Below are 24,742 nucleotides of genomic sequence, written 5' to 3' on the forward strand. Positions count from 1 at the left end.
GTGAAACTGAGGAGAGACCAGTGTTCATAGTCCTGACCTCCCTCATTGACTCCGCTACTGGTTTTACTGATTTTTTTTCTCACACTGTCTCATTCTGAAACTCTTTCTCATTTTAGCTTATTCCTTATATGTTCACTGGTTTTGTTTAATGTTGATTGTTTCAATATTTCCAGACTAATAAAGATCTGATCATCAAATCAGTTGTGTGTCCATGTATGTCATTCGTTTATTTATTCATTAGATTATTTTAACATTCACAGACAAATTGATGTAAATACACTGAGCCTGTGTCAGTGATATATAGTAAAAAACTTAATTTAAAATTAGGTTTAGGTTGTAAAGGTGTGGAGGTCATGAGCTTGCTTCAGTTGGTGTCATCAACAGTGCACTCACCTGCTTTCAGTCATACATCTCTGGTTGTACACAGTTTCTCCAAATTAAAAATCACAGATCCCATTCCTCATCTGTTAATACTGGTGTTTCCCAGTACTCTGTCCTGTGCCCCTCTTTTGTTCATTATAGACTAAATACAATATACAATTCCACTACTACGCAGATGACACCCTGGTCTATCTTTCCTCTAAACCCACCACTGCACTTCCCCCTTCCTCCCTCTCTGACTGCCTCTTGGACATCAAAATGTGGTTTTCTCAGAAATTAAACAGTGATAAAATCTGAATTTCTGCTTATTGCTACCAAATTTACACTTTCTAAAGTCGACAGTTTCTCTCTCCCCATTGATCAATCCACTATTCCCCCTTCCCCTCAGGTGAAGAGTCTGAGTGTCACCTTTGACAGTACCCTCCCCTTTTCCGCTCATATTAACTATGTCACCAGGTCCACCTACTTCCACCTTTGTAATATCAATCGTCTGCGCTCATCACTCAGCCCCTTTAACACTGCCATCCTCACACATGCCCTCGTCACATCCAGAAGTGATTACTGTAATTCACTTCTATATGGTCTAACTTACAAATTCGTCCATAAATGTCAACTGGTGCAGAATTCATCTCTCAAAGAACCCCCTCCTCTGATCACATCATCCCAGTACTTAGACAACTTCACTGGCTCCCTGTCAAATTTCAAATCCATTATAAAATATTACTACTCCCTTCTAAAGCTCTCCATAAGCTTGAACCCCCCCCCTTCTCTTAGACCTCCTCCAGTTATATACTCGCTCCCGCTCACTACGGTCCTCTACAGCCAATCTCCTGTCCACTCCACCTGCACATCTGTTCTTGATGGGGGCAGAAGGTTTCAGCTGCTCTGCTCCCCATCTCTGGAACTCTCTCCCACCTAACATCTACTGCATAGACTACATGTCCATTGTAATTTTCTGACAAAACAAATATTCAGAATGTCTGACAAAGTGTAGAAATTGGAAATATAAAGTCAAATATCATGAGCATATAGAGACACAAAAAGTGAAAAACTACTTTCACTTTTTCTTACATTTGAGCAGTGTCAGTCTGAAAGAACAAGAGATCTGACAACAGACACTGATGCTCTTTCTTTACAAAAAAAAGGCATTAATTCTAATCCAGAAATTCGAACTCAGTACGCATGAACATCATTGAAATAATGACGAAATTACTCAGTGATGCTGAGACTGTCTGCAGAGTCTGTCCTTCCTGAGAAGCATTGGATTTGTTCCTTAATTTGCTGGGAACAGAGGATAGGGTTGCATGGAGGCATATGATTCGCTGTGGCGATCCCTGAAGGGAGCAGCTGAAAGGAAAAGAAGATGATTTAGCAACTACACCTTTAGAAGAGCTGACCTGGAAGTGGAATGAAAACAAATACCAAAAGTAAGAAACTAATTAAAGGAAGAGTTTTGTAGATATTTAACAAGTCAGGTAAGGAAAACCAATTCCAAGCTTACCCCGTGACCCTGGCTTTCAGGAAAAAGCGGGTATAGAAAATGAATGGATGGATAAAAGTAAGTACTTGAAATTTAACTACGTTTAGTTTGATAAGATCTGGGATATTAACTGAGAGAAGGCAGAAAAATGCCATTAATTACTTATCTTACTAATAATTTAAAGAAGAAAAATTAGGCTATTGTGATGTATAATAGGAGGTCATCAGCATAAAAGCTGATTTTATGATGGTGTTAATTCAAAGATGCCTTGGGATTTTAAATGGCATCACCTGGATCAAATAAAAGTGTAAAGAGTTGTGAAGAAACAATTCAGAGATGTGTCATGATTCTTTGTGAGCCCATACACCAGATACAGTAGTTGTTCTATAGACTGTTTAACTGATGTGGGTCAGTGAACTGTATCAGTCTCTGCAGTAGTTTCCAGCTGCAGCAATCAGTTCAGTTTCTGTTCAGTCTGACTGAGGGAGGTTTTTGTACGACCATTTTTCACTGTGTGAACACACGCTGACTGTTGATCTCATGATAACTCTGACAGTAATAAACTGCTGCATCTTCAGCCTGGACTTCACTGATGGTCAGAGTGAAGTCAGAGTTTGATCCACTGCCTGTAAAACGATCTGGAGTTCCTGATTCTCGAGTGTTAGCATAGGAAATCAGCAGATTAGGACTTTCTCCATCTCTCTGTTGGTACCAGTGTAAATAGCTCCCGCCATAAACATCCTGACTGGTCTTACATCTGATGGTGATGGAGCCTCCCAGAGCAGCACTCACTGCTCCAGGCTGAGTCACTGTGACCTGGCCTCTGGACTCTGAAGACACAGAAACAAAAACATAAAGCGACGAATGTTCATAGAGGAGAGGAGCTGGATTCTCTGGATTTTACCTATGAAGCAGCAGCAGAGGAGAGTCCAGATGAGGACGGATATCAGAGTCATGTTTTTGATGAGGAGGATTTCTGTGGCTTCTGTTGTCATGAAGGACAGCTGTCAGTCATCCAGTGTTCAACTCTCAGGACTATAAACTGTCCCAGAGCACTGGAGCATGGTGCTGCTGATGCAAAGTGGCTCTCTATGGAAATGTGATCTGTCAGGCCACCCAGGGCTCCCAGAGTCCTGTCACTATGGAACTGATGAAATACCGGTGTTACAAGTCCTGACCTAACTTACTGGGACTCTAATGCTGGTTTTACTCTGTGTTACGTTCCAGCTCCCATATGTATAGTTAAGGAGAGAACACACCTACACGACAACCCAGGAAGAAATCAAGAACAGCTGAGATTTTCACAAACAAAATGGGCTCATTCCAACTTAGTTACAAAACAAGAAACAACAGTGAGCGAAGTGGGAGACCATGGGGGTGGGGCCAAAATAAGTGAAAGTAACCGAACAAAACACAGGTCTACCTGCTACTTGGCTAAACCACTAATAAACAAAAGAGATCCTAAAACAAAAGACTGGGCAACTTCTCTACCAAAATGGTGGTGCATACAAAACACAGTGAAGGCACTCACCCTCTAACCTAGTGTGTCTAACAAACAACATCCTTCTCGTATGCAAATTGTATAGGGTACCCTGTCTTACCACGGTCTCCACCTCACAACACAGTGAGAGCAGGATTGTATCAACTACAGACAAAGAAAAGGAAAGAAACAGACAATGAGGCCAAACAAATTTGCAGCATGCAGCACTTTGCCCATGCCCTTCAGACACAGCACCATCTGCATATCCACTTCCTGCCTGTCTTATAGGGGTGTTTTCCTATGATTGGCTTAACCAGGTCAAGATCACCAATCACCAGTATCCACCTGGATCCTCTTCAGCCAACCCATGGACACAAGCCATGCTCCTAGGGACAGAACAAAAGAGGACACACACCACAAGCAACCTATGACATGTAACACTCTGATACTGGTTTTACTCTGCTCTCTGCAACTCTGTCTCTTTGTTTAGAATAAAATATTTCAATAGTGATATTTTTCTGCTCATGGTGACGCTGACACTGTTCACATTTGAAGATAATAAAGTTTGTCTTTGAATCAACAAAGTTTCTGTGGATGTTATTAGTCCAAATGTCTTTTATTTATAATCTACAAGTATTAACATCCTGCTAGAATATGATGATCAGTCTGTATTTTTAGAGGTGATTCTATTAAAACTATCTCTAACTAAAGTTTAGGGGTAAAGGCAGGTGTTTTTCACAATATATTTATCAACTACACCTTTAAGAGGATGAAGAGTGGAAAGGCAGTTGGTCCTGACGACATACAGTGGGTACGGAAAGTATTCAGACCCCTTTAAATTTTTCACTCTTTGTGTCATTGCAGCCATTTGCCAAAATCAAAAAAGTTCCTTTTATTTCTCATTAATGTACACTCAGCACCCCATCTTGACAGAAAAAAACAGAAATGTAGAAATTTTTGCAAATTTATTAAAAAAGAAAAACTGAAATATCACATGGTCATAAGTATTCAGACCCTTTGCAGTGACACTCATATTTAACTCACATGCTGTCCATTTCTTCTGATCCTCCTTGAGATGGTTCTGCTCCTTCATTGGAGTCCAGCTGTGTTTAATTAAACTGATTGGACTTGATTAGGAAAGGCACACACCTGTCTATATAAGACCTTACAGCTCACAGTGCATGTCAGAGCAAATGAGAATCATGAGGTCGAAGGAACTGCCCAAGGAGCTCAGAGACAGAATTGTGGCAAGGCACAGATCTGGCCAAGGTTACAAAAGAATTTCTGCAGCACTCAAGGTTCCTAAGAGCACAGTGGCCTCCATAATCCTCAAATGGAAAAAGTTTGGGACGACCAGAACTCTTCCTAGACCTGGCCGTCCAGCCAAACTGAGCAATCGTGGGAGAAGAGCCTTGGTGAGAGAGGTAAAGAAGAACCCAAAGATCACTGTGGCTGAGCCCCAGAGATGCAGTAGGGAGATGGGAGAAAGTTCCACAAAGTCAACTATCACTGCAGCCCTCCACCAGTCGGGGCTTTATGGCAGAGTGGCCCGACGGAAGCCTCTCCTCAGTGCAAGACATATGAAAACCTGCATAGAGTTTGCCAAAAAACACATGAAGGACTCCCAGACTATGAGAAATAAGATTCTCTGGTCTGATGAGACCAAGATTGAACTTTTTGGCGTTAATTCTAAGCGGTATGTGTGGAGAAAACCAGGCACTGCTTATCACTTGCCCAATACAATCCCTACAGTGAAACATGGTGGTGGGAGCATCATGTTGTGGGGGTGTTTTTCAGCTGCAGGGACAGGACGACTGGTTGCAACTGAAGGAAAGATGAATGCGGCCAAGTACAGAGATATCCTGGAAGAAAACCTCTTCCAGAGTGCTCAGGACCTCAGACTGGGCCGAAGGTTCACCTTTCAACAGGACAATGACCCTAAGCACACAGCTAAAATAACAAAGGGGTGGCTTCGGAACAACTCTGTGACCGTTCGTGACTGGCCCAGCCAGAGCCCTGACCTAAACCCAATTGAGCATCTCTGGAGAGACCTGAAAATGGCTGTCCACCAACGTTCACCATCCAACCTGACAGAACTGGAGAGGATCTGCAAGGAAGAATGGCAGAGGATCCCCAAATCCAGGTGTGAAAAACTTGTTGCATCATTCCCAAGAAGACTCATGGCTGTACTAGCTCAAAAGGGTGCTTCTACTCAATACTGAGCACAGGGTCTGAATACTTATGACCATGTGATATTTCAGTTTTTCTTTTTTAATAAATTTGCAAAAATTTCTACATTTCTGTTTTTTTCTGTCAAGATGGGGTGCTGAGTGTACATTAATGAGAAATAAAAGGAACTTTTTTGATTTTGGCAAATGGCTGCAATGACACAAAGAGTGAAAAATTTAAAGGGGTCTGAATACTTTCCGTACCCACTGTACCTGTGGAGGTATGGAGGTGTTTAGGAGAGGTGGCAGTAGTTGTTTAAGAACAAGGGAGATGTGCAGAGTTGTGGGAACTACAGAGGAATAAAGCTGTTGAGTCACACAATGAAGTTATGGGAAAGTGTAGTGGAGGCTAGGCTGAGGTCAGAAGTGAGCATTTGTGAGCAGCAGTATGGTTTCATGCCAAGAAAGAGAACCACAGATGTGGATGTTTTGGATAAAAAGCCAGAAAGGAGTGGGGGTGAGGAGGGACAGTGAATACATTGGTAAAAGGATGCTGAGGTTAGAGCTGCCAGGAAGGAGGCCTAGAGGAAGACCAAAGAGGAGGTTCTTGGATGTAGTGAAGGAGGACATGAGGATAGTTGGTGTGGGTGAAGAGGATACAGAGGATATGTCTGTGCAGATTCTCAGTCGTCCACGGGAAGTTATCTAGAGGTTGAGTCATGGCAACTGCACTTTCTGTTCTTTAAAGCTGAAACGTTTCGCCACCCATTCAAGTGGCTTCATCAGTCTGAGAGAGGCTGAACTGGAACCCCCAAATTTATTTCCCAGGTTAGTTTCACTCCACCCTTGGCCCACAGGCTCACTACTTTTGACCAGGACATGTCCTTTAACTCACACATAAAACAAATCTCTAGAACTGCATTCTTTCACCTGCGCAACATTTCCAAAATTAGGAACATCCTGTCTCAAAATGATGCAGAAAAACTAGTCCATGCATTTGTTACCTCAAGGCTAGATTACTGTAACTCATTACTATCTGGATGTCCCAATATCTCCATAAAAAGCCTCCAATTAATCCAGAATGCCGCAGCCAGAGTCCTGACAGGAACTAGCAAGAGAGATCATATTTCTCCTATATTGGCTTCTCTTCATTGGCTCCCTGTAAAATATAGAATAGAATTTAAAATCCTTCTTCTCACATACAAATCCCTTCATAATCAAGCTCCTTCATACCTTAAAGACCTCATAGTACCATATTATCCCAATAGACCACTTCGTTCTCAGACTGCAGGTCTACTTGTGGTTCCCAGAGTTTCCAGAAGCAGACTGGGAGGCAGAGCCTTTAGTTATCAAGCTCCTCTCCTGTGGAACCAGCACCCAGCCTGGGTTCAGGAGGCAGACACTCTCTATACTTTTAAGGCTGGACTTAAAACCTTCCTCTTTGACAAAGCATATAGTTAGGGCTGGCTTCAGGCAACCCTGAACCATCCCTTAGTTATGCTGCTATAGGCCTAGACTGCCCGAGGACCATCGGTGCACTGAGCTCCCCTACCCTAACCACCCCCCCTTTCCCTTCCCCTTCCCTTCCCCTCTCTTCCTCTCCACCCACCTCGTATATTCCACTATTGAATGTTACTAACCTTGTGCTCCCTCTCTCCCCTAGTTTGTGCTCTCTCCCTCTCTCCCTCTCTCTCTGTACCTTCTGCAGGTGTCCCTGGTCCTGGAGCTGTATATCGCTGATGTGCAGTTACTGGTCCCACCAACCTGCAGTGTCTATTTGTTGTTTATTGTTGCTGTTCTTTTCTCTCTGCTCTATCCACTCACCCCAACCGGTCGAGGCAGATGGCTGCCCAAACTGAGCCCGGTTCTGCTGGAGGTTTTTTCTTCCGTTAAAGGGAGTTTTTCCTCTCCACTGTCGCCAAGTGCTTGCTCATAAGGGAATTGTTGGGCTTTATTGTTTTTGTAAAGTGCCTTGAGATGATTTGTATTGTGATTTGGCGCTATACAAATAAAATTGAATTGAATTGAATTGAACTAAGTGGGCTAAGGCAAATCAGGTGAGAGTCGTTAGACCCACGCCCCTGAGTTGGTTTCACTTCACACCTAGACTGAAAAGGCTGGTTAAGTGACCAAAGGAGTGAGCTCAGGTAAGGGTGGTTAGGATCTAATGGTGGACTCATTCTGATTCCCCAACTGTCTGCAGAGGATGGGGTCGCATGGAGGCATATGATTTGCTGTTGCGATCCATGAAGGGAGCAGCTGAAAGGAAAAGAAGATGATTTAGCAACTACACCTTTAGAAGAGCTGACCTGGAATGGAATGAAAACAAATATCAAAAGTAAGAAACTGATTAAAGGAAGAGTTTTGTAGATGTTTAACAAGTCAGGTGAGGAAAACCAATTCCAAGCTGCCAACTAATATGTTTTTAATTTAACATAAAAGTAAGTACTTGAAATTGAACTACGTTTAGTTTGATGAGATCTGGAATATTAACTGAAAGAAGGCAGAAAACTGTCTTTAATTAATGATCTTACTAATAATTGAAAAAAGAAATATTAGGCTATTGCGATGTATAATAGGAGGTCATCAGCATAAAAGCTGATGTTATGGTGGTGTTAATTCAAAGATGCCTTGGGATTTTAAATGGCAGAACCTGGATCAAATAAAAGTGTAAAGAGTTGTGAAGAAACAATTCATAGATGTGTCATGATTCTTTGTGAGCACATACACCAGATACAGTAGTTGTTCTATAGACTGTTTAACTGATGTGGGTCAGTGAACTGTATCAGTCGCTGCAGTAGTTTCCAGCTGCAGCAGTCAGTTCAATTTCTGTTCAGTCTGACTGAGGGAGGTTTTTGTACGACCATTTTTCACTGTGTGAACACATCCTGACTGTTGATCTCATGAACACTCTGACAGTAATAAACTGCTGCATCTTCAGCCTGGACTCCACTGATGGTCAGAGTGAAGTCAGAGTTTGATCCACTGCCTGTAAAACGACCTGGAGTCCCTGATACTCGAGTGCTAGCCCGGTAAATGAGCAGTTTAGGACTTTCTCCATCTCTCTGTTGGTACCAGGCTAAATAGTGGTAGCTGCTGTAAACATAAACGTTCTGACTGGTCTTACATCTGATGGTGACAGAGCCTCCCAGAGCACAGCTCACTGCTCCAGGCTGAGTCACTGTGACCTGGCCTTTGGACTCTGAGGACACAGAGACAAAAACATAAAGCAGCCTCATGGTTTTGTCGGCTTCATTTCACAGCGACGGATGTTCATAGAGGAGAGGAGTTGGAATCTCTGGACTTTACCTGTGAAGCAGCAGCAGAGGAGAGTCCAGATGAGGACGGAGATCAGAGTCATGTTTTTGATGAGGAGGATTTCTGTGGCTTCTGTTGTCATGAAGGACAGCTGTCAGTCATCCAGTGTTCAACTCTCAGGACTATAAACTGTCCCAGAGCACTGGAGCATGGTGCTGCTGATGCAAAGTGGCTCTCTATGGAAATGTGAAGTGTGAGGCCCCTGAGGGCTCCCAGAGTCCTGTCACAGTGAAACTGAGAAGAGACCAGTGTTCATAGTCCTGACATGCCTCCTGGACTCCGCTACTGGTTTTACTGATTTTATTCTGACACTGTCTCACTCTGAAACTCTTTCTCATTTGTTCACTGGTTTTGTTTAACGTTGAGTGTTTCAGTATTTCCAGACTAATAAAGATCTGATAATCAAATCAATTGTTTCCATGTATTTTATTCATTTATTTATTCATTAGATTATTTTAACATTCACAGACAAATTGATGTAAATACACTGAGCCTGTGTCAGTGATATATAGTAAAACACTTAATTTAAAATTAGTTTTAGGTTGTAAAGGTGTGGAGGTCATGGCCTTGTCAAGTTTTTAAAGCTATAGCTTAAACTATTTGCACTTTCACCTTTTATTTTCAAAACATTCATTAATTGCTCTCGTCAATATTTTACTTTTTTTAGCCCATATGAGAATGTGGTCTACCTGCCAACTGGACCCTCTACCCACCACCTTAGTTTAAGACTGTACCCATTCCCTCTCTCCTCTCATAACCAATATTATTCACTCTTCTCTCTGGTTTTTTTCCAAAATCTCTAAAGACTGCTAAAATCACACCTATCCTCAAAAACCCAGCTCTGATCCAACAAACCTGAATAATTTCCAAAACATCTCCAATTTACCATTTATCTTCAAAGTCCTAGAAAAAACTGTTGCTGCTCAGGTTCATAATCATCTTACTAATAATAATTTGTATGATCAGTTCCAGTCTGGTTTTCACCCCCTCCATAGCACTGAAACAGCTGGGGTAAAAATTACAAATGACTTCCTGTTAGCTGCAGATTCTGGACTCATCACTATTCTCACCCTCATTAATTTTTATGATTTTTTTATATAATTTCACACTTCATTCTCCTTCACCGTTTATTATCAGTTGGTATAATCAACATCAACACTGCACTCACCTGGTTTCATTCATACATCTCTGGCCCCACTGTTTCTCCAAATTAAAAATCACAGATCCCATTCCTCATCTGTTAGTACTGGTGTTCCCCAGGGCTCTGTCCTGGGCACCCCTCCTGTTCATTATATACTTACTCCCACTTGGTCTCATTTTTCGAATATACAATATACAATTCCACTGCTATTCAGATGACAGCCAGGTCTATCTTTCCTCTAAACCCACCACTGCGCTTCCCCCTTCCACCCTCTCTGACTGACTCCTGGACATGAAAATGTGGTTTTCTCGCAAATTAAACAGTGATAAAAATGAGTTTTTGCTCATCGCTACCAAATCTACACACTCTAAAGTCGACATTTTCTCTCTCTTGATTGATCACTCCACTATTCTCCCCTCCCCTCAGGTAAAGAGTCTGAGTGTCACCCTTGACAGTACCCTCTCCTTTTCCGCTCATATTAACCATGTCACCAGGGCGGCCTACTTCCACCTCTGTACTTTCAATCGTCTGCGCTCATAACTCACCCCCTTTAACACTGCCACCCTCGTACATGCCCTCGTCACATCCAGGATTGATTACTGTAATTCACTTCTATATGGTTTACCTCACAAATCCCTCCATAAACTTCAACTGGTCCAGAAATATTATCTGCCCACATCCTCTCAAGAACCCCACCCTCTGATCACATCACCCCAGTACATAGACAACTTCACTGGCTCTCTGTCAAATTTCAAATCCATTATAAAATGTTACTGCTCAGAGGAATGGAAATTTGAACATCCACAGCTCAGTGACAACTGGGAAAGTCCATGTGCTGAGGATGATCATGTGATGGGACTGAAAGCTGCACACAGAACTTTTAGTCTCACTGAGCTTGTTTGATTTATGAGTTAATAGTCAGAGAGTGTGTGTCATCCCATTTGCTTTGGCAGGTTCAGTCTCTGCAGTTTTATATATGTAGATATAGGGATATGAGCTGTATGTGCAGAGGCTGTTTGGGTCTTTAATCATCAAGGTTTCTGCTGCTGATGACTTTATATTGGACTTGGAACAGGACTTGAAACAGCTGGGATCCAGTATGAGGCTGAGGGAAAAGGTCATGATCAGGCATTTTCTCACTGACTGTCCCAGTTTGGCTCATCTTGATTCTTTGGCCAATCCCTTAAAACCATGGGATTATACTGGGATATGAAAGGATGGTGAGACGCTGTCATGGAGAAAGGAGTTTAAATTCCATCAACATCATTTTGGATCATTGGACCTGATTTTGTTAAATGTTGATTTGAACTGTGTGTGTGTGTGTGTGTGTCCTCAGTGAACTGTATCAGTCTCTGCAGTAGTTTCCAGCTGCAGCAGTCAGTTCAGTTTCTGTTCAGTCTGACTGAGGGAGGTTTTTGTACGACTGTTTTTCACTGTGTGAACACATCCTGACTGTTTAACCAGTGTGCACTCTGACAGTAATAAACTGCTGCATCTTCAGCCTGGACTCCACTGATGGTCAGAGTGAAGTCAGAGTTTGAGCCACTGCCTGTAAAACGACCTGGAGTCCCTGATTCTCTCTCATCAGCCCTTTTAATGAGCAGTTTAGGAGATTCTCCATCTCTCTGTTGGTACCAGTGTAAATGGCGGTAGCTGCTGTAAACATAAACATTCTGACTGGTCTTACATCTGATGGTGACGGAGCCTCCCAGAGCAGAGCTCACTGCTCCAGGCTGAGTCACTGTGACCTGGCCTCTGGACTCTGAGGACACAGAGACAAAAACATAAAGCAGCCTCATGGTTTTGTTGGCTTCATTTCACAGCGACGGATGTTCATAGAGGAGAGGAGTTGGATTCTCTGGACTTTACCTGTGAAGCAGCAGCAGAGGAGAGTCCAGATGAGGACGGAGATCAGAGTCATGTTTTTGATGAGGAGGATTTCTGTGGCTTCTGTTGTCATGAAGGACAGCTGTCAGTCATCCAGTGTTCAACTCTCAGGACTATAAACTGTCCCAGAGCACTGGAGCATGGTGCTGCTGATGCAAAGTGGCTCTCTATGGAAATGTTCTGACTCAGTCCAACAGGGACTTGGATCACTCTGATCAGGCTGATTATTAATGGATCAATCACTTTATCCCATTATTGATTAGGAATGTGTTGATTTGTTTGGTGGATGTTTTTCCTAAATATCTGTTTTGAATGAATGAAGGTGCATGTGCAACATTTAGTTTGAATTCAAAACGTAAAAAATCTACTAAATATTCAACAAATGAATTAATTTGGGTGTTTTCTGGAGCTCAGTTTTAGTTCATGCTTATAACAGCAGCTGTGTTTTACAGACTGTTTTTGTTGACTGTTTGTTTTAGACTCAGAGAGCCGTGTCTCTGCACTGAGAGGTTTTTGTACGACGCCTCAATCAGTTTGTGTCACTGTGGAGGACTTTTGGTGGAGGAACCAGACTGGAAGTTAACTGTAAGTACATTTGACTTCAAGACTCATTCAAATTAAAAGTTTTGACTATTTTTATTGAATAAAATCAGACTTTCCTTTAATATTTTGGCTGATAATTAAAATGTAATGTTGAAGTGAATGTTACAGTCGTCACTGTGTTACTGATACAATTCTGTCTGATGAAGAAACTCTGATGTTGCTCTCTGAAATTTTCATTTGGACAGTTTGTACATTTTAATATGTTGTTTTTACAAAGAAACATTTATTTATTGAAGACAATATTCTGCTTTATAATTTGTCCTGTTTTGTTTTCAAACTTGGACTGAAAGAAAATCGACTTCATTGATTTGTGTGTAATAATGATCAAACTTCAGCAAACAAATCTGCCACAATAAGTTGGAGAAATTCAAATCATTGCATGTGTTTTTCCTGAAGCTTCATTCAGGACTGAACAGTTTAATATCAGGTCAAATCCTCCCAGTATCTGATGAACATCATAACCTGACCCGAGCTAATTGAACTACTTGCTGTGTTAGTACGATTAATATTAGAGCTGGGAAACATTTCAGCATTAAAAACTCTGTGAGCAGTGAAATCTGTGCTCATGGTCCAGCAGTGATGCCTGTGTAAATGAGACCTTCTTTTATGAGATTTGGTTTGAACTAAAACATGTGGAGGATCAAATAAAAGCCTCACACTCTGGCTTCAGTGCAGCATTTGGATCCTTGAACACTGATGTTGAAGTTTGTTCATGAAACTAAAGAGTTTCCTGCTTTAAGCTGTTTATCTTTAGCACCGAAACCTGCCTGTTGCCGTGGTTCAGCAGTGATGCCTGTCTGTTGCCATGGTTACTGAGCTCAGAGAGGGAAACGAAACGCCGAAGACCGGTTTTGTCCGACGTGAGGAAGACCAGCAGAAGCAGCAGCCTCCTCTGCTGGAACCAACAGGGTGGAGTTTGTTTTCTGTGTGTATGAGCTGTCTTCATATTGTCTCTGTCTCCTCCTCCAGTGGGTCGAGTGGTCCCCAAGCTGACGGTGCTGGGCCCCTCCAGCCAGGAGCTGCAGCAGGGGAAGGCCACGCTCATGTGCCTGGCCAACAAGGGCTTCCCCTCAGACTGGAGTCTGACCTGGAAGGTGGACGGCAGAAGCAGCAGCAGCAGCCAGGAGGAGCACAGGAGCCCCGGGGTGCTGGGGAAGGACGGCCACTACAGCTGGAGCAGCACCCTGAGGCTCCCTGCAGACCAGTGGGGGAGGGTGGGCTCTGTGACCTGTGAGGCCACCCAGGGCTCCCAGAGTCCGGTCACAGAGACACTGAGGAGAGACCAGTGTTCATAGTCCCGATATGACTCACTGGGACTCTGCTACTGGTGTTATTCTGATTCTGGTTTTACTCTGTAACTGTTCTCAGTCTTTGTTCTGCAGCTCTGTCTCCCTCTGGTTCCCTCCCTCCTTCTCTAGTTTCATGTTTTATCTATAAAGTTTTTGTGCTTGTTACAATTTGAATCATCACAGTAAATAAACATTATTTCATCAAATGACTTGTTTTCTTGTAATAGTGACACAAAATAATGTTTTTGTCCCAATAGTTTTATTCAACTCAGAGAAATTCAAATGTTTAGACGTCATTGGTGGAAACTCTCAGGTTGAAATTCATTTACAAAGTCATCAAATCTGCCAAGACTGAATCATTGATTTGATCAGAATCATAGAATATGATCAGTTTATTAGATAAGATCAATTGAATTATTCCCATGTCCCATGAGTCACAGCGTGGCTGTGATTGTATAGACCTACATTAACATGGCCTACCCCAGTAAAACAGTTACTATTCATTGCAGCAATAGCTCCAAGATAAAAACTATTTCTGAGTCTTTTTGTTCTTGCTTCAAACGTCCTCTACCCTCTGGCTGAAGGCAGCAGCTCAAACAGATGTTTACCTGGTGCCAGATGTTCCTCGTGATACTCTGCTCACTTTTCAAGCTGCCGGACCAGTCTAGATGTTCCACAGATGGTCAGGGGCAGCCGGGACTTTTCTGGGCCGTATTCAAGACTCTCTGGAGAACTTTATTTCTCTGTGACTGTGCAGCTGACAAACCACACACACATGCAGTAGGTCAGTGTGCTTTCAGTTGCACAGCCATAAAAGGACACCAGCAGTTTTTCAGGCAGGTAGTTTTTCCTGAGAATCCTCCAAAAAGACATTTGCTGGTTCACTGTCTTTGCTATAATCAACCATCACTAACTTTAGCTCAGACTGAGAAGTTTCCTGGGAAGTGAATTGACCACATATTCATCCAGGATCAGCTAAAGTGTTGATGTTCACAACTGACGTTAATGTGTTTGTTCTGTTTTATTGGTCAGAACAACAATGTGAAGTCTGAGTAATGTGTCAGTCATTTATGTTGCAGTGCATGTGTAGTTTATGTAGACAGCAGGAGTTTTCATTTATTCATAGCTACGACTGAAGGAAGAAAGTAGTGGGATACAATACACTCATAGACATGAATGGAAAAACTCTGTGTCTGTGTGTGTGTGTGTGTGTGTGTGTGTGTGTGTGTGTGTGTGTGTGTGTGTCCTCAGTGAACTGTATCAGTCTCTGCAGTAGTTTCCAGCTGCAGCAGTCAGTTCAGTTTCTGTTCAGTCTGACTGAGGGAGGTTTTTGTACGACCATTTTTCACTGTGTGAACACGTACTGACTGTTGATGTTGTGTAAACTCTGACAGTAATAAACTGCTGCATCTTCAGCCTGGACTCCACTGATGGTCAGAGTGAAGTCAGAGTTTGATCCACTGCCTGTAAAACGATCTGGAGTCCCTGATTCTCGAGTGCTAGCATAGTAAATGAGCAGTTTAGGAGTTTCTCCATCTCTCTGTTGGTACCAGGCTAAACGGTTTGATCCATAAACATTCTGACTGGTCTTACATCTGATGGTGACTGAGCCTCCCAGAGCAGAACTCACTGCTCCAGACTGAGTCACTGTGACCTGGCCTCTGGACTCTGAGGACACAGAGACAAAAACATAAAGCAGCCTCATGGTTTTGTCGGCTTCATTTCACAGCGACGGATGTTCATAGAGGAGAGGAGTTGGATTCTCTGGACTTTACCTGTGAAGCAGCAGCAGAGGAGAGTCCAGATGAGGACGGAGATCAGAGTCATGTTTTTGATGAGGAGGATTTTTGTGGCTTCTGTTGTCATGAAGGACAGCTGTCAGTCATCCAGTGTTCAACTCTCAGGACTATAAACTGTCCCAGAGCACTGGAGCATGGTGCTGCTGATGCAAAGTGGCTCTCTATGGAAATATGATCTGTCAGGCCACAGAGGGTTCCAGAGTCCTGTCACAGTAAAACTGAGGCGAGACCAGGGTTCATAGTCCTGACCTGCCTCCTGGACTCCGCTACTGGTTTTACTGATTTTTTTCTGACACTATCTCACTCTGAAACTCTTTCTCATTTTACCTTGTTCCTGACATGTTCACTGGTTTTGTTAAATGTTGATTGTTTCAATATTTCCAGGCTAATAAAGATCTGATCATCAGATCAGTTGTGTTTCCATGTATGTTATTCATTTATTTATTCATTAGATTATTTTAACATTCACAGACAAATTGATGTAAATACACTGAGCCTGTGTCAGTGATATATAGTAAAAAACTTAATTTAAAATTTGTTTTAGGTTGTAAAGGTGTGGAGGTCATGACCTTGTCTAGTTTTTAAAGCTATAGCTTAAACTATTTGCACTTTCACCTTTTATTTTCAAAACATTCATTCATTGCTCTCATCAATATTTTACTTTTTTTAGCCCATATGAGAATGTGGTCTACCTGCCAACTGGACCCTCTACCCACCACCTTAGATAAAGCCTGCACCCACTCCCTCTCTCTTCTCATAACCAATATTATTCACTCATCTCTCTGGTTCTGTCCCATCATCTCTAAAGACTGCTAAAATCACACCTATCCTCAAAAACCCAGCTCTGATCCAACAAACCTGAATAAATTCCAACCCATCTCCAATTTACCATTTATCTCCGAAGTCCTAGAAAAAACAGTTGCTGCTCAGGTTCATAATCATCTTACTAATAATAATTTGTATGAACAGTTCCAGTCTGGTTTTCACCCCCTCCATAGCACTGAAACAGCTGGGGTAAAAATTACAAATGACTTCCTGTTAGCTGCAGATTCTGGACTCATCACTATTGTCATTCTCCTTGATTTAACTGCCGCATTTTATATAATTTCACACTTCACTCTCCTTCACCGTTTATCATCAGTTGGTATCATCAACACTGCACTCACCTGGTTTCATTCAAACATCTCTGGCCCCACTGTTTCTCCAAATTAAAAATCACAGATCCCATTCCTATTCTGTTAGTACTGGTGTTCCCCAGGGCTCTGTCCTGGGCACCCCTCCTGTTCATTATATACTTACTCCCACTTGGTCTCATTTTCCGTGAATACAATATACAATTCCACTGCTATGCAGATGACACCCTGGTCTATCTTTCCTCTAAACCCACCACTGCGCTTCCCCCTTCCTCCCTCTCTGATTGCCTCTTGGACATCAAAATGTGGTTTTCTCACAAATTAAACAGAGATAAAATTGAATTTTTGCTCATCGCTACCAAATCTACACACTCTAAAGTCGACATTTTCTCTCTCTTGATTGATCACTCCACTATTCTCCCCTCCCCTCAGGTAAAGAGTCTGAGTGTCACCCTTGACAGTACCCTCTCCTTTTCCGCTCTTATTAACCATGTCACCAGGGTGGCCTACTTCCACCTCTGTACTTTCAATCGTCTGCGCTCATAACTCACCCTCTTTAACACTGCCACCATCGTACATGCACTTGTCACATCCAGGATTGATTACTGTAATTCACTTCTATATGGTTTACCTCACAAATCCCTCCATAAACTTCAACTGGTCCAGAAATATTATCTACCCACATCATCTCAAGAACCCCACCCTCTGATCACATCACCCCAGTACATAGACAACTTCACTGGCTCTCTGTCAAATTTCAAATCCATTATAAAATATTACTGCTCAGAGGAATGGAAATTTGAACATCCATAGCTCAGTGACAACTGGGAAAGTCCATGTGCTGAGGATGATCATGTGATGGGACTGAAAGCTGCACACAGAACTTTTAGTCTCACTGAGCTTGTTTGATTTCTGAGTTAATAGTAAGCGAGAGTGTGTCATCCCATTTGCTTTGGCAGGTTCAATCTCTGCAGTTCTATATATGTTGATATAGGGATATGAGCTGTATGTACAGAGGCTGTTTAGGTCTTTCATCATCACGGTTTCTGCTGCTGATGACTTTATATTGGACCAGAACAGGACTTGAAACAGCTGGGATCCAGTATGAAGCTGAGGGCAAAGATCATGAGCAGGCATTTTCTCCCTGACTGTCCCAGTTTGGCTCATCTTGATTCTTTGGCCAATCCCTTAAAACCATGGGATTATACTGGGATATGAAAAGATGGTGAGACGCTGTCATGGAGAAAGGAGTTTAAATTCCATCAACATCATTTTGGATCATTGGACCTGTTTTTGTTAAATGTTGATTTGAACTGTGTGTGTGTGTGTGTGTGTGTGTGTGTGTGTGTGTGTGTGTGTGTGTGTGTGTGTGTGTGTGTGTGTGTGTGTCCTCAGTGAACTGTGTCAGTCTCTGCAGTAGTTTCCAGCTGCAGCAGTCAGTTCAGTTTCTGTTCAGTCTGACTGAGGGAGGTTTTTGTACGACCATTTTTCAATGTGTGAACACGTACTGACTGTTGATCTCATGTAAACTCTGACAGTAATAAACTGCTGCATCTTCAGCCTGGACTCCACTGATGGTCAGAGTGAAGTCAGTTTTTGTTCCACTGCCTGTAAAACGATCTGGAGTCCCTGATACTCGAGTGCTAGCAGCATAAATGAGCAGTTTAGGACGTTCTCCATCTCTCTGTTGGTACCAGTGTAAATAGCTCCCACCATAAACGTTCTGACTGGTCTTACATCTGATGGTGACGGAGCCTCCCAGAGCAGAGCTCACTGCTCCAGGCTGAGTCACTGTGACCTGGCCTCTGGACTCTGAGGACACACAGACAAAAACATAAAGCAGCCTCATGGTTTTGTCGGCTTCATTTCACAGCGACGGATGTTCATAGAGGAGAGGAGTTGGATTCTCTGGACTTTACCTGTGAAGCAGCAGCAGAGGAGAGTCCAGATGAGGACGGAGATCAGAGTCATGTTTTTGATGAGGAGGATTTCTGTGGCTTCTGTTGTCATGAAGGACAGCTGTCAGTCATCCAGTGTTCAACTCTCAGGACTATAAACTGTCCCAGAGCACTGGAGCATGGTGCTGCTGATGCAAAGTGGCTCTCTATGGAAATGTTCTGACTGAGTCCAACAGGGTCTTGGATCACTCTGATCAGGCTGATTATTAATGGATCAATCACTTTATCACATTATTGATTAGGAATGTGTTGATTTGTTTGGTGGATGTTTTTCCTAAATATCTGTTTTGAACGAATGAATGATGGTGCATGTGCAACATTTAGTTTGAATTCAAGACATTAAAAATCTAATAAATATTCAACAAATGAATTAATTTGGGTGTTTTCTGGAGCTCAGTTTTAGTTCATGTTTATAACAGCAGCTGTGTTTTACAGACTGTTTTTGTTGACTGTTTGTTTCAGACTCAGAGAGCCGTGTCTCTGCACTGAGAGGTTTTTGTACGACGCCTCAATCAGTTTGTATCACTGTGGTGGACTTTTGGTGGAGGAACCAGACTGGAAGTTGGAAGTAAGTTTCTGCACAAATACTAAATATAATATTGTAAAGTGACATTTTAGATGTTGTTTTTAATGTTTCTGTCTGATCAAACTTTCATTTATATTTGTAATTTGTTTAGTATTTATAGTTTTATTCCACCTCCTTCATGAAGGTGAACTCAGAGCAGTTTGATTCAAGTTGCTCAAATTTAAACCACTTCAAGTCTAAAACCACTGAAACTTTAATTCTACTTTAAAATATCTGAAAATGATTTTCATTTTTTCACCATAGTGACTATTATTACAGTGACTTCATTTCACTTAGTTTATGTCAAAACAAACAGTGAAGATAAAGATTTTGTGTCACATGTTATTTTAAATGTGTCTTGAAATCATGTGAACAGTTTGTTAAACAATGACTGAAATCAACATGAAGTTCATTCAGGTCATTTTCTGTGTTTGTTTCTTTCACTAAATATTTGAATGTAAATATTTTGGATGTTTTTGATGATCCAGTTTTGTATCGTCTGTAGTTTGACATATTTCAGGTCAAACTGTGAGCTGACTGTCTCTGTGCTGATGTGCATGAGAGGTTTGTTAAAGGGAAGTGAAACAATGTGTGTGTCAGTGACTGGTGGAGCAGAAAAACCACCTGACACAAAGTCCTTAAAGGAGAAAATCCACTCTGACACAGGAAAGGTGTCCAGGTGTGTGCTGTTTGATTGACAGCTGTGTGGTACCTGTGCTCTAAGCCGATTGGTGTCTCCTAGGTGATGTCCGTCCCACCCTGACGGTGCTGGGCCCCTCCAGCCAGGAGCTGCAGCAGGGGAAGGCCACGCTCATGTGCCTGGCCAACAAGGGCTTCCCCTCAGACTGGAGTCTGACCTGGAAGGTGGACGGCAGAAGCAGCAGCCAGGAGGAGAGCAGGAGCCCTGGGGTGCTGGGGAAGGACGGCCACTACAGCTGGAGCAGCACCCTGAGGCTCCCTGCAGACCAGTGGGGGAAGGTGGGCTCTGTGACCTGTGAGGCCACCCAGGGCTCCCAGAGTCCGGTCACAGAGATACTGAGGAGAGACCAGTGCTCCCAGTCCTGACCTGACTCACTGGCACACTGATACTGGTTTTACTCTGATACTGTCTCACTCTGAAAATCTCTTTCTATGTTTTTTCTTACTTCCAGATATGTTTGCTAGTTTTGTTTAACGTTGATCATGTCAAAGTTTCCAGACTAATAAAGATCTGATCATCAACTCAATTCTGTTTCACTTTGTCATTTATTTATTAGGTTATTTTAGCATTAAAACACACAGTTATACAATTATACCGACAGTGTTCACAGATAAAAATTGTGATTTGTAATCCAAAGACAATTTGACAACTGCTGTATGTGGTATGTGTGGATAGAATCATTACTTTGTCAAGTTATTTAAAGATATAAAAATCAGAATACAGAATGGATGTTTGTGCATTGATTCAACATCACAATAGTGTGTGATAAAGATTTTATGCTGTATTCAAAGTTATGGGATGTATTATAGTATGTCCAGTGACAGATGGACTGATGTAGTTTCAGGTTTGTGAAGTGTTTTATTTGTTAGTGGAGTCCAAATTAATCCAAACATTTTTACTTAACTGTTCATTGTTTGTCCTTATCTACACTTAACACAGTTTTACCAACTGAGAATAATGAAGTGAATTTGTTGTGTTTCATTTACTTTGTCTACTTAAAAAGTTTATTTCTTCTGTAATTTTCCCAAGAAAAGAATCTGCAGAATCTCTGACAAAATGTAGAAACTAGAAATAAAAATTGAAATATCATCAGCATATAGAGACACAGAGGGATCAAGGAAAAACTACTTTCAAATAAAGATATTTTTATATGTGAGAGAGTCTGAAAGAGCTGACAACAGACAATATGATGGACTTTCTTTTCAAAATAAATATAATAAATGTTTAATCCAGACATCCAAACTGAATCAACATCATGAGAAAAATTAAAACGTTTTCTTTGTTGTTGTTTGGAGGAGAAACACCTCATTCTTTTGAACATCAAACCAACAGAAAAATACACACAACAATACAAATCTGTGCTTTGTTTATAATGTTGGATGTACTACATTTACTCATCTGAAAACTGCAACAGATCTGTTCTTACTACACTTGAATAAGTAGATTAAAAACAAAGAACAGGTTGACACAGTCTATAGTTCAGTAATGGCTCAAATATTTGATGTATATGAAATAATTTCCTGTTGACTGATTGTCTTTAATATAACGTAGTTAAATAATAAATAAGTTGCTTGCTGACTGTAGTGTCCTCCAGTTCTTTGGGAACATGTTTTCCTGAACAGTCCTGATGTGAGGAGCAGATCTGATGTTTTTACTGAGTCCGTCTGCACTTTGAGAAACATTCACTGTGCAGCCCTGGAGGGAAAAACTCGGGATTAAAACAGTTTAGTTTATAAAACGGGGGCAATTCAGACATTTTACTAAGGGAACACAACTGCAGGTACTTTGGTCAGTGCAGTTAATAATCCAGGTCATAAATCCTATTAGCTGGGTGGGTACCTCACCTGGAACAACACCTGCAGCTAAATGCGCAACTTCTATTGGTCATCGACCTGTCAGAACAGCCGAACAGAACCGTAAGTGGCTGTTTCCTCCCTTTGACTGTGTGTGAGTGAAGATAATATGGGCCGAACCGCAGCCGAGCTCCAACCGGGCTGCACCGGTTCTGTGATTTGGAGCATGTGGGCCCGTTGTGTCTGGAGCATCATCCGGTTCCTAATGGTGAATATTTCCAATCAGCCTGAGAGGCCTTCAGCTGCACTTGCTCATTATTTGGCCTTTGGCTCTAATGTGGGCGTTGGAAATAAAAATGTTGGGCTTTATCTGTGTGTTTGGTTCTGGTTCTTAGGGACCTCATTTCCAATTAGGGAGGCTGCTGTTTGTTTTAAGGCATTTTTAAAGAGGCCACTGCGTTAATTTTGGTGTGGGGTATAATTTTCCTGTTTCCTTTTAATATCAAATCGCTTTGTTTTGCTAAACACCATGTGGGGCCAGTCACTGAGATAAATAGGTGCAATAGTGAATCAGCCTGTATGTGCATATGTGACCATCTACTGTGAACAGGTATGAACTACTTCGCTCTCAGCAGGTAAAGCTTTGGGGTAGCTGCCTTGGGACTGGGGCCCTGTAGTCCCGTCTTTCTAGTCTACACTCACTTCCAGACTCTGTAGACCCGGTACAGGGTGAGGCTTAATTTGGGTGTTTTCTGGAGCTCAGTTTTAGTTCATGTTTATATCAGCCGCTGTATTTTACAGACTGTTTTAATGAGGTATCGTTTGAACTATTTGCACTTTAACCTTTTTTTGTATTCATCACGTTCATTCATTGCTCTCATCAATATTTTACCTTTCTAACCCAGATGAGAGTAATACTTATATTTAATTAACTTTTGTGCAATTAAAAGTTTATATCCTCCTTAATTTTCTAAGGAAACAAATATTTAGTGTCTGAGGAAATGTAGAAATTGGAAATATAAAGTCAAATATCATCAGCATATAGAGACACACAAAAAGTGAAAAACTACTTTCAAATGAAAATATTTTTACATTTGAGCAGTGTCAGTCTGAAAGAACAAAAGATCTGACAACAGACACTGTGATGCTCTTTCTTTACAAAATAAAGGCATTGATTCTAATCCAGATATTCAAACTCTGCACACATGAACATCATTGAAACAATTAAATCAAATTAGAGACGATTTCTAGTTTTTACTTTTATGGAAACTTTTCCTTCACTGATGTTGGAGAGGGAGGAACATCTGAATCTGTTGGACAGAAAACCAACAGAAAAACAACAACAATATGAATCTGTAGTTCAGTAATAATGTTGTATATAAAACATTGACTATGCAAACTTTAAACAGCAACAAATCTGCTTTTTCATTATTTATGAGGAGTTACAAACATAAAAATAAAATACTTCAGTGATTAAGTTAATAAATAAAAATATCAACATGGTCTATAGTAGGTAAATTATTTTATCTGTGATTTGTTTTTCTGTTAACCGATTTTTATTTATTTATTTATTTTGTATAATGTGGGGACAAATGAGTATTTTGTAAAAGAGTTTGCTAATTGTAGTATCCACCAGTTCTTTGGAAATATGTTTTTCCTGATGTGAAGAGCAAACATTCACTGTAACACAGAAGCCCTGAACTCTGCTTTAACTAGTTACTAAATTATATTTGTTGGATGAATTAAAAGTCATAAAATTATTGAAATTAATGTCAAAACATATTTTGATGCTAAACCACGGATTTTGTTTGAGGTTTAGTGCAGCTGTGGCGTCAAATCAGTTCCTCTGCAGCTGAGGGGGGTTTTTGTACGACGTTATTTCACTGTGTGAACGGTCTGCTGTAATCCTGCTGACAGTAATAAACTCCTGCATCTTCAGCCTGAACTCTACTGATGGTCAGAGTTAAGTCAGTCCCAGATCCACTTCCACTGAAACGATCAGAAACTCCAGACTGACGTGATGCAGCATCATAAATCAGGAGTTTAGGAGCTTCTCCAGGTTTCTGAAGGTACCAATTCATCTCATTACTAATATGTGAACTGGCTTTACATCTGATGTTGACAGTCTGTCCTGGAACAACAGACTGAGATCCAGGAGACTGAGTCAGGGTGATTTGTCCTGATGAACCTGGAAAACATGAAAAAGAGGAGAAGGCTTATTGAGACCAGTCCAGCTTGGAGAAAGACGATCATCATCCAAACAGAAGAGGATAATTTCTTTAACATGGACAATAGATGGAAGAAGCTCAGTGCTTCTTGTGTCAGCATTTCTCCATCAGAGCAGAACATCACTGTGGTGAACCTGGCTGCATCCTGAAGCAAAGTTTTCAGAAGAGAGTCTCACCCTGAACCAGGAGCCCCAGGGTGGCCAGCAGTAGAGTCAGAGACATCATCATCATCATGGTGCTGCCGGTGTGTGGGTGGCTCTGAAAGGCCTGGACGGCCACTGATCAACACAGGCCTCTTAACATCTGGAGCACAGAGGCAGGACACATATGCAAACACACAGAGTCAGTCAGCTGCAGCTGCCCTCACCACGGCAGCCTGCTTCCTCCTCACTGCTGCATATTCACATGTACAGGATCAAACAGTCTGGCAGTGAACTCGTCCACTTCTTTGTAGATTGATGTGAAAACAGCTGTGACATATTTGTGTGTTTGTAAAGTGGAGATTTCACCAAGTGAAGCTGAGACATGAGTTTGCCAAAGTGAAATGATGCTTTGACTCTGAAGCCAGTGTGGATCATTTGTCCCAAAATGCTCAGAGGAATGGAAATTTGAACATCCACAGCTCAGTGACAACTGGGAAAGTCCATGTGCTGAGGATGATCATGTGATGGGACTGAAAGCTGCACACAGAACTTTTAGTCTCACTGAGCTTGTTTGATTTCTGAGTTAATAGTCAGAAAGAGTGTGTCATCCCATTTGCTTTGGCAGGTTCAATCTCTGCAGTTCTATATATGTTGATGTAGGGATATGAGCTGTATG

General features: G+C 41.7%; 4 gene segments (V, D, J or C); 1 reads left to right on the forward strand and 3 right to left on the reverse strand.

The window, feature by feature from the left end:
• LOC113126934 (Ig kappa-b4 chain C region-like) overlaps positions 1–20,428 on the forward strand; it is a 30,673-nt gene extending 10,245 nt beyond the window's left edge. The window contains 1 exon segment of the C gene segment in view: positions 19,945–20,428. Coding sequence covers positions 20,016–20,267 — 252 coding nt within the window.
• On the reverse strand, positions 11,348–11,889 carry LOC113126886 (Ig kappa chain V region 3547-like). The segment is given in 2 exon segments: positions 11,348–11,730; positions 11,838–11,889. Coding segments are annotated over 2 exon segments (384 nt in total).
• LOC113126927 (immunoglobulin kappa variable 4-1-like) lies at positions 15,105–15,574 on the reverse strand (the record flags this gene model as incomplete). The annotated part of the segment is given in 2 exon segments: positions 15,105–15,415; positions 15,523–15,574. Coding segments are annotated over 2 exon segments (363 nt in total), but the record flags the coding sequence as incomplete, so codon positions are not given.
• Positions 20,429–23,250: 2,822 nt separating the features above from the next.
• LOC113126917 (immunoglobulin kappa variable 1-39-like) lies at positions 23,251–24,151 on the reverse strand. The segment is given in 2 exon segments: positions 23,251–23,883; positions 24,100–24,151. Coding segments are annotated over 2 exon segments (360 nt in total).
• Between the last annotated feature and the right edge of the window lie 591 nt (positions 24,152–24,742).

The sequence above is a fragment of the Mastacembelus armatus genome, chromosome 11 (assembly GCF_900324485.2).
Source record: "Mastacembelus armatus chromosome 11, fMasArm1.2, whole genome shotgun sequence".
Classification (NCBI taxonomy): Eukaryota; Metazoa; Chordata; class Actinopteri; order Synbranchiformes; family Mastacembelidae; genus Mastacembelus; species Mastacembelus armatus.